The 9,492-nt window shown below is 59.3% G+C and overlaps 1 protein-coding gene across 10 annotated transcripts; it reads left to right on the top strand.

Moving 5' to 3' along the window:
* The first annotated feature begins 2,076 nt into the window (after positions 1-2,076).
* Positions 2,077-9,405, top strand: LOC135316864 (uncharacterized). Of its 10 annotated transcripts, none has more exons than XM_064471824.1 (15): positions 2,077-2,535; positions 3,076-3,180; positions 4,460-4,567; positions 4,859-4,975; positions 5,182-5,343; positions 5,432-5,593; positions 5,814-5,905; positions 6,109-6,245; positions 6,360-6,502; positions 6,612-6,731; positions 7,020-7,136; positions 7,273-7,497; positions 7,658-7,816; positions 8,414-8,521; positions 8,860-9,405. In XM_064471824.1, the coding sequence occupies exons 3-15, from the start codon at positions 4,526-4,528 to the stop codon at positions 9,040-9,042; spliced, it is 1,767 nt and encodes a 588-aa protein (XP_064327894.1). In that variant the 5' UTR covers positions 2,077-2,535; positions 3,076-3,180; positions 4,460-4,525; the 3' UTR covers positions 9,043-9,405. The 10 variants fall into 10 exon arrangements, with proteins under 10 accessions (XP_064327894.1, XP_064327895.1, XP_064327893.1 ...); XM_064471825.1 differs by having other exon boundaries at positions 3,076-3,192; XM_064471820.1 differs by lacking the exons at positions 2,077-2,535; positions 3,076-3,180 and adding exons at positions 3,459-3,575; positions 4,255-4,336.
* The last annotated feature ends 87 nt before the right edge of the window (positions 9,406-9,492 follow it).

The raw sequence follows: 9,492 nt of genomic DNA, 5'->3' as shown, positions 1-9,492 counted from the left end.
AGAGCGAGGGGATCCGCCTGATAGGTGACCACCACGTGTTCCTACCTGGAATGAATTGGTACAAGATATTACCAGTTACAGGTGGTCTGAGCCCCCCCACCCCAGTCTTCCAAAATAACCAATGTAAAGGAATATCCCCTACCAGCGGCTGCACTTAAGGACATAGATGAGGTCAGTAAAGATCTGGAGAGCTGTGACATTGGCCACTGAAAAAACCCAATGGAAGCTAGAGGTTAACTGTTGATTATAGGCGTCTTAACGCCAACACTGCCCCTTTAACAGCAGCAGGACCCAATATCGCTGAAATAGTGGCCCAGATTCAAAGCCACAATCGCCAATGGATGGTGGCAATAGACGTCAAGGTTATGTTTTTTGTGGTACCCCTTAGGGATGAAGATAAAGCTCAATTTGTGTTTACATGGAAAAGAATAAAATACACCTTCAGCAGGTTACCACAGGAATATAAACACTCCCCAGCCGTTGTCCACAATGTATTGGCCAAAATATTGGCAGAAATAAGTCACCGCGACAGCCCTGTAATGTGCCAATATAGAGGTGATATTTTAAGAGCAGGAGACAATCAACAAACTGTTGAACGAGGCATGGAAAAGATTGTGGACAAACTTACCTCCCTGGGACTGGAAATTCCCACTCCAAAGAGACAAGGACCTGGGCAGGGAGTGAAATTTCTTGGAGTATGGTGGATAAAGGGAGCGGTCTCCACACCGCCTGATTCCCTCCAAGAAAGTGAGGAAGGCCGGACACCCGAGTCTGAGGTTTTGGGAACCTTAGGATATTGGAGGAAACATATTCCAGGGTTTTCCATTATTGCTAGACCCCCTTATAATCTTTTGCAAAAAGGTGTCAGGTGGGAATGGGATCACTCACATGATCAGGCTTCGCAGACTTCAGTAGCTGAGCTGCGACTCTTCCAACAGCTGGGACCGGTGCACCCACACGACCCCATATATGAAGAGTGGGGATTTTGTGAACACAGGTCTCACTGTAATTTATGGCAGTGGGGTCCCGAGGGTCCCAACAGACCTCTAGGGTTTAGTTCCTGATCTTTTGACGACAGTGAGTCGAGATACTCAGGTTTAGAGAAAGGCTTATTGTTGCTTGTAAGGGCACTTAAACAAGCGGAACAACTCCGCACTAACCAAGATTTAAGAATAAGGGGACCCTTTCGCGTGCTAGACATGGTCAGAAGCGGTGCTGCCCTCCCGAAGGAATTGCACAAAAACCCACAGCACGTAAGCGGCTCACTTACCTAGGACTAGCCGAAGTTATACCCCTGAAGGAAGGAGCCATAAAAGTGTCTAAATTGCAGGAAAATGTAGACCCTACAATAGCGTACCACACGCGGCCCAGTAGGCCGACTCTTGGAAAAGAAGCCCCTCCACTTGCCGAAGACGCCGATTTGGTTGGAGTATGGTTTACTGATGCCTCCTCTCTCGGAGAAAAAGGGATATGGAACTATAAGGGAATAGCCCTGGAAATTAAGACCAACCAACCGGTCAGCAAGGTAGGGGAACGGTGTATGACAGCTGCAGCCACGTTTGTCCCTGCTGCTGTATTCCTTTCCCAAATCCCAAAGAGCTAATTGATCCACCCAGTTAGTTAATTGATTTATAGCTATTAGAGACTATAATCAACCGACCAGCTGGAAAACTGTGTGTTATCTGCCCGGTGGGAGCAGTACTGAGAAGCAGCCAGCTCCAACGGGCCACGGGCTGCCCTGTCCCCACAAACAGCACCGCTCATTTGCCGTCTTTGAGGGATTTTACTCCACCTCAGACTTTGGTCTTTCCCTTTTACCTCCTCCTCTGCTAACGTTTGGCATCAGCGAGCTCACCCCAAGCCTCCTCTCCCTTATCTCCTCCCACATTCCTGCAAGGTCTCAAACTCTTCGTGCTTCATTTTGATGCAGGAGTTTGCATTGCTGGACAAACCAGTTCGGACCAGCTTGTTATCAAAGCATTCCCAGCCCCCAGCAAAACCTCCCACTGCTGTCAGACCCTGACATGATGCAGATGTTCACTAAGCATCAGGAAGGTGATGCGTCTCATCGCGGGGTGGGGCGAGATGTCTGTACCTTGTACTAACGCATCTGGCCGCTGCTAACAAATTCCTGGGAGTGCCATTCCCTGTGGGAATACAGGGAAATAGGGAGGAGGAGATGCTGTAGGTGCCTGGCAGAGGTGCCCAGTGCCTGGCTGCCCCATGAGGTGGTGTGTCAGACCAGCAACAGGCTTGGGAAACCCTCGGAGCTGCAGCGGGCTCTGTCATCAGGGCTGCTGGGGGTTGGCGATGCTGCGAGTAGGGTTCAAACCCAGCTGTGGTGTTAGAAGATGAATGGATGTGGGTGGCTTCAGCAGCTCATAGGCCTGGAGCAGCTCTCGGCGAAGCCAGCGGCACTGTCCCACAGCCTCCCAGCCGCGCTGGTGCCGGAGCCAGCCATGCCCCTGCTAGACTGCCCAGGCAGGGAGCAGGACACCGGGCACACCACCCCTCGACCTCCCAGCATCAGCAAAGGTGGGTGTAAGGGCAGCATCCCTTCTGCTGGTCCCTGTCCTGCCAGGGCCACTGCGCGCTCTGGACCCTCGTCTCCCCCTTCCGCCTCATCCCTGCAGGCTGTGCCGTGGTCCCAGGGGGTCCTGCTCTCCCAAATCTCCCAGCACAAGGCTGGGAGCATAGTGGGGACCATATGGCTAATGAGGGTGATGCTGGAGTTGGATGGGGGCAGGCAATGGGGGTGTGGGCTTGCACAGCTGCTCCGTGCCCTGGGGTGCAGGGTCCCCCCTTGCACGGGTGCTGCATGCCCTGGGGTGCAGGGTCCCCCCTTGCACGGGTGCTGCATGGCCTGGGGTGCAGGGTACCCCCTTGCATGGGTGCTGCGTGCCCTGGGGGTGCAGGGTCCCCTCGTGGACGGGTGCTGCCTGTGCCCTGGGGGTGCAGGGTCCCCCCTTGCACTGGTGAGCAGCAGGGGTGGGATGGAGCACAGCAGCGGCTGCGCGCAGAGGCCGATGTGATGCAGAGTTTGCAGGTCTTACATCAAATTGTGCTTTAAACCAGGTTTGCTGAGGGATCTCAGGTGACGGAGGAATTTGGCTGTCCCTGATTATCAGAGAGGGGGTTTGAGAAGAGTCGCTGCCTGGGCTCTGGTGCACCCCTCAGGAAGTGAGGCGGGGGGTCTGTTGGTCTGTCTGTGCTTTTCCCGTCAGCGGGTAGTTTGTTATTCACAGCAGCTAAAATCAGCGTACGGAGACGCTCTGCAAAGAGGAGGAATAGCTCCTGTATTGCAGCTTGGCTTTCAAGGGAGGGAATTCAAGTGCTCAGGAGGGCGCCAGGGGAGCTCCCCGGGGGGGAATTAGCACCTGGCTGCCATCAGCAATCGCTTGCTATTGGTTTGCATTGTGCAAATGCGGGGGGTGGGGGAGAGCCGCCAGCCCCAGGGTCGAGGGCCTGCGGGGCGCCGAGCTGGGGTGCGGGGGTCTCTACGCGACGCTCCTCCGTGCTTCATCTCTCCGGGCGGGCGAGCTGCTTTCCAGGGCCTCCTCGGACTGATCTGCCAGGTAAAACCTCACTTTGGGGGCAAAAGTGTTATTTTCTTTCCTTTACTCTCGCGACTGCCCTAGCGTGGTCCCTGCTGAGCTGTGAGACAAAGGGTGGTGCCTGTGCTGCCATTAACTCCTGCCAGCCGGGGTCGAGGCTGTGAGTGTTAACTGGTGGCTCTGGAAGCCCAGTGCCCCGGCTGGGCTGGGATCGGCCGGTTTCGGGTGAGAGCATCCCCCGCTGGCTGGGGCTGCAGCCCTTGTGAGAAGCCCTGATTTCCAGCCCACGCAGCTGCTGCGGCCCAACGGTGGGGAAGCCACCAAGGCTGTCCCCCAGGCAGCCTGGAAAATGCCCCTTCGCACTGCAGGGTTTGAGCCCTCTCGCCTCTACAGAGAGCCCAAACCGTGCCAGGCTGCCCGCGGGAGCAGCGAGGCGCAGCCCGGAGCGGGGCTTGCACCCTGCCGCAGTGCCAGGCTGGCGGGGGCACCCCTTGTCCCTGCTCCGGCGCCGGGGCTCGGCCGGGATCCCGCGGGGCAGTAGCAGGGTGGTGCCACTGGGTGCTGCGACCCGCGTGGTTTGCACATTGAAATGCGGCTGCAAGGCAAGGGGAGGCTCGGGCAGGCAAGGGAGCCGCATCGGGCAGGGTATGGGGGTACCCGGTGCCAAGGGAGCATTGCCAGGACCTGTGTCCCTTCCTAGGACGGGGAACGGGTCCATGTGGCCCGCAGCTCACCCATCACCTGCGGGTCCTCGCTGGCGGCGATGCGATGTGGCTCTGGAGGTGACTCAACACTCTGGGCTCCGCAGAGCCTGGAGCGCTGCAGGTGGCATCTGGCTGGCAGCCATCCCTGAGCCGGCAGTGACGTCCTGTGGGACGTGCTCGCCCTCACTTTCCCTTTTGCAGCTGGGTGCTGACCTCCTGAGGGCCTTCTCCTCACTGGGACTGGAGCCAGGACAAGCTTTTGGAGAGATGTTCTTGCCACTGGGCTGCAGGAGGAGTTTCCCCAGGGAGGTAGGTGTTTTGCAGCCTTCCTGCTGCCATGCAGCTGGAGCTGCTACTGTGGTTGGCAGTGGAGGAGCTTTGTGGGTAAAAGATGGGTGCTCCGTGCACCGTCACTTGGGATGCTGAGGAGCCAGTAGAGCATCTCCACGGTATGGCAAAGAACTGGGAATCGTCTGGGACCTTGGCTGGGAGAGGAGGGCAGGAGGTTCCTGGCTCCCTGTCCTGGCTCAGCATCCAGTCGGTGCGAGGGCAAAGGGGAGGGTCTTATCCCGCTTTCATCTTCCTGTGCCCTCTCCGCAGCCCAGTAGTCCATGGCAGGCTGGACAACTGCTGCCCCACGCTCTCAGCCCCCAGAACATCTGGAACGAGCCGCCCTGGGAGCACGAGCTTGGGCAAGGCAGGGGCGGATGGCAGCTGGTAAGGGCAGCGGCGAGCAGCCGTGCAGTGAGGGCAGACGGCACTGTTGGGGTTCACCTCCAAATCCAGGGTGGCCAAGACTGGGGCCTCCCCTGGAAGCAGAAGAAAGAAGGAGCTGAGGGCTGCAGAAGGGAGGGGGAACCACAGCAAAACCGAAACTCCCCCGCAAGCTGCCGTCCTCACCGGTGGTGATTTGCTGTTGGCAGCTGCCTCCCTGGGACCACAGACCCTTCCAGGGCCCTGCCAACTTCCATGGGAATGAGGAGGATAGGAGATGGGCTCCCTACAACTCTCCCCTGGTGCTGCCCCGGGACAATGGAGAAGACAGACGAGAACCTGTGGACTGCTTTGGAGGGGACTGGCAGCTGGTAAGGGGGAGGTGGGCTGGTGGGGTGGCAGTTGTGTGGCTACCTGCAGCATACCACCATCCTCACTGGGAGCAATTTGCCACTGCAGCACCGTTTCTTGGACTCCAGACCCCTCCATGTCCCTGCTGACTTCCCTTGGAATGAGAATGACAGGGGATGGGCACCCCGACAGTCCCCTTGGGATGACAGAGGAGACAACAGAGGAGACAACCGAGGACCTGTGGGCTGCTTCAGAGAGGCCTGGCACCCGGTGAGGGGGTGGTGGGCTGGGGGGGTGGCGGTGGCTGCGAGCCCAAGGGCAGGGAGCGGGTGAAATGGGGCAGGGGCCATTCACTGCCCTGGTGACAAGGATGAAATGGGGACAGGTTTCCCCCCATCGTGCTGGGAACAGCAGCAGCCCAGCTTCTCTGCTCTGCAGTTGCAGCATCCGCTGTCCTGCTCTGTGTCTAAATCCACTCCCTTCCCCACAGGAGCCACTACCACCCAGCCACGGCCGCTTTGTCTGGCCTGAATTCCCTGACAAGGAGCAGCACCCACCCTGGCCCCACACCAGCCTGCCAGGGTGGGTGCCTGTGCTGAGGGTGAAGGGCATGGGGGGGCCCATGCAGCAGTGGGGGGGTGCAGGGGCCAGGCTCTGCTCTGGTGCACAGCCAAGGGGGGATGCCTTGTTGAAGCTGGCCCTACTCAGGGTAGGGGCGGGGTTTGCACCGGAGACCCCTTCCAGCCTAAATCCCCCCCACCTTGGGGCTGCCTTTGCTCCTGCAGGGAGCGAGGCAGCTTCCAGGATGGCTCTCCATTCAGTGGCTGTCATGGCCTGGGTGGGAAACCCTGGCGACACCGTCACCGTGGCCGCCGAGAGTTAACCTTGGTCCAGCACCAGCCGTGCCTCCGGCCCTCCGCAGGTTTGTGCCGACCCTGTACCAGCTGCCCAGGGCTGCGAGGGGCACACGCTGTGCTCGCCAGCATCTCCTCGGGCAGAGTGAGGAGTCACTCCTGTTGTGTTTCTTGCTCTGCAGGGAATCGGGCATCCTCCAGGTCCACTCCTTCCGTCTCTGGGACAAGTCAGTCTGAGGTCAAAGAAAAGCTGCAGCACTGTGATCCTTCCCAGCCACTTAATTCCTCCAAAGATGGTGTGCAGAGCAGGAGGCAGACGGCTCAGGTTGTGGGTTTTTTACTCCCCCATCCCAGCACCCAGCAGTAACACAAATTTGCATGGTCTGAGCCCCGCTTGGTGCCGTCGTGCTTCTAACCAGCATGGTTTCCCCCAGGGCCCACTGGCAGAGAAGGAGAGGGACCCAAAGTCCCCCGGACCAGACAGGACCCCTCAGAAGAGCCCGGACACTGATACCCACGCTGCAGAGCCAGAGGAGGCAGCAGAAGCGATGCCGGTAGGAGAGCACCCCTCTCCTGGGGGCAGGCAGGGATGCTCGCTCCCCTGGAGGTGCCCAGCTCAGGGCTCTCTTCGGCTGGTGTAACGTCTTCCTTCTCTCTCTCATCCAGCCCTTTCACTCTTCGCCTCGCTGTCTCTTTGCCAGGCATGGACATTTTCCTGACTCTTCCCTGGGGCTGCAAAGCCCAGTGGTTTCCTTTGGGGTTTAGCACCCTGTCCATCCTGTCCCCCAGCTCTTCTCCCTGGGCCAGATGTGTCCTGGCCTCATGCCCTTGCACATCCCCAGGTCAAGCCGGGAGCCAGACAGAAACCTGCCGACAGCAATGGCCAGAGCCCCTCTGCTTTGGAAACGGAGCCAGCGCCACCAGAAGAGAGCTCTGCCGGGACGGGGGATTGCCTTGAGGTACGAGCTCATGCACCTCCTCTTCCCTCTTAAAAGCAGAGCCCAGGGGGAGGTGGGAGCTCGCAGTCCCCTTTGCAAACCTCTTGCCTGGGGAGCGTTTTCAGCCCTGGCCATGGGCTCTGCAACGCATCTGTAGTGCTTTGCACAGGTAGAGCCAAGCAGCGAAAGTGTCCCTAAGGCTGGTGCAGGCGGCGGGTCACGTCCCCAGAGTCCAACAGCCCCTCCGGAGCCTGCCGAGATGGACCACGCGGCAGCCAGCTCCGCCGGAGAGGTGGGTGCTGAGCTCTGCCCGAGTTCCCAGGAACAGCAGCATGTGCCAAGGGGAGCTGGAGAAGTCGAGGCAGAAGCTACCCGTGATGGGGTGGGTCTCCGCGCATGGTGGGCGGCTCCGTGTCGTGTCCCCCTCCCCGGGGAAAAGCCCATCAAGGTGCTGCAGTGGGCAGGGGTGTGCTGGCAGCGCTGGCTCCCCCCACGCTTGCGCGAGTGCTGACTTCCTTCCCCAGCCACTTTCTCTCCCACAGCTTCTCAGTGGCCTCCAGCCACCCGAAAACTCGCAGGTCCCATTAGCAGTTACTGCAGAGCCCGATGCACAGCCCAGCCAGGCTTGCTCCGATACCTGCGCCGCACCAGAGACCTCACCGAGGACCCAACACCCTCCTGGGTCCGGTGAGATGGAGCTGGTACGGGGTCAGGGTGCCTCCACTCCACCAAGGTGTCCCTGGGTGTCCATGTGGGGCAAGGTGCCCTGAGGTCAGGGATACTGCCACAGCCCAGCAGCTGCACTGGGCTCTCTCTGGCGTCCCCATTTGCAGGATTACGGACTAGAGTTAAAGTGCTGCTTTGTCTTGAGGCAGAGCCCATGTCAGCCCCGGTGCTGGCTGCACCAAAGATGCTGATAAACAGGAGACAGCTGGGAGAAAGGCCAAAAAAATAACAAGAGGCTTAAGAGCGTGCTGGAGCGTGAACAACCCTGGGACTTGAGCTTTAACGAAGCAAACGAGAGCATTGCAGAGTGGCTTAATTGCTGCCTAATGGGGAAATCTGCTAGCGGGGCTCTTGGCAGTGGTGCTGCCAGGGCTGGGGTGGAGGGGGAGGTGAGGGGGCAGCTCCTGCACCTGAGGGAGGGGTGGCAAATTAGCACCCCAGAGACCTAAGGTCCCAGCGGATTTCCTCCTGATGACCAGTTCAGTGCCAGCAGCCCCACTTTGGCCCCAGCCTTGCCCAGTCCCTCTCCCCTTTGGCACATGTGACCCTTCCTCACCTTTTCCACTGCCCAGGCTGCGGGCAGTGAGCACCAGCTCTGCTCTGAGCTCCCGATGTCCTCGCTGGCCAGCACGGACCTCCGCTCCGCCGCCGTCCTTGCCAGGAAGAAGGAGATCGAGCTGGTGAGTCCCGGTGGTCCCCGGCTGAGGTGCACGGGGTCTGGGACTGGCCATGGGGTGGGGGAGCTCGCCCAAGGACCCTTCGAACCATGGGCAGGAGCGATGCCAGGCAATGAGGGACGTGACTTTGGCATTTTTGGGCTCACTGGAGAGAAGCCTCTCCTGGTGCTGGTGGTTGCAAGGGAAGGTACTTGTGGCTGAGAAGGGCTCTACAGAGGCACTGATGCTGTCGGGGCATTTATGGACCAGCCCTGGGGGAAAAAATATCCCTGGAGGGCTGCATGCTGCTGGTGAGGACATTTTGGGGTGTCCCATGCTGACCCCGTGCTGCTCCCTTGCAGTCGTACCAGCAGTTCAGCCTGACCATTGCAGTGGTGGCCACGATGCTGCTGCAGAAGGAGCCCTCCATGGAGGCGGCGCTGGGGCTGGCGCTGAGGGCCAACCTCCGCCAGGGCCGGATCCATCACCTCCAGGAGCTGGAGGATTTCATCGACAGCTACGACTCAGCTACCCTCAGCCGCTGAGTGGGGGGGCTGGGGTGAGTGGCTGGACACCCGCTTTTGTCAGCTGGGATTGGGGGGGTGATTGGTGGCCATGCGGGTGCATCGGGGTGATGGTGCTGAGGTGGTATGGACATGTTGGTGCAGTCCCACCTCTCTCTAGGAGAGGGAGGAGGAGGGGATTGCTTAGTTCTAGCCCTGCCCAGACCTGTATGTGCAGCAAAAGGGGGAGCTGGTTTTACTGGAGGGTGGTGGGAGTGATAGCGGCTGCAGGGAGCTCCCCTCCGCCCCAGCTCCTCACTCCATTCCTGGTTCACAGGGATGTGCCCCAAAATCCTGGGGGTGGTTCTTGGTTTTAAGTCTAATAAACCAGCTGTTTTCTTTATAGTTCTTGTTCTGTTGTTATTCATGTCCCACCCTCCTGGGGCCAGTGAGGAAGGGGTCCCGCAGCAAACCCGCCGTGGGGAACCCATG

Source organism: Phalacrocorax carbo, chromosome 23 (assembly GCF_963921805.1).
Source record: "Phalacrocorax carbo chromosome 23, bPhaCar2.1, whole genome shotgun sequence".
Taxonomy (NCBI): domain Eukaryota; kingdom Metazoa; phylum Chordata; class Aves; order Suliformes; family Phalacrocoracidae; genus Phalacrocorax; species Phalacrocorax carbo.
This window is presented reverse-complemented; position numbering and strand designations above follow the sequence as displayed.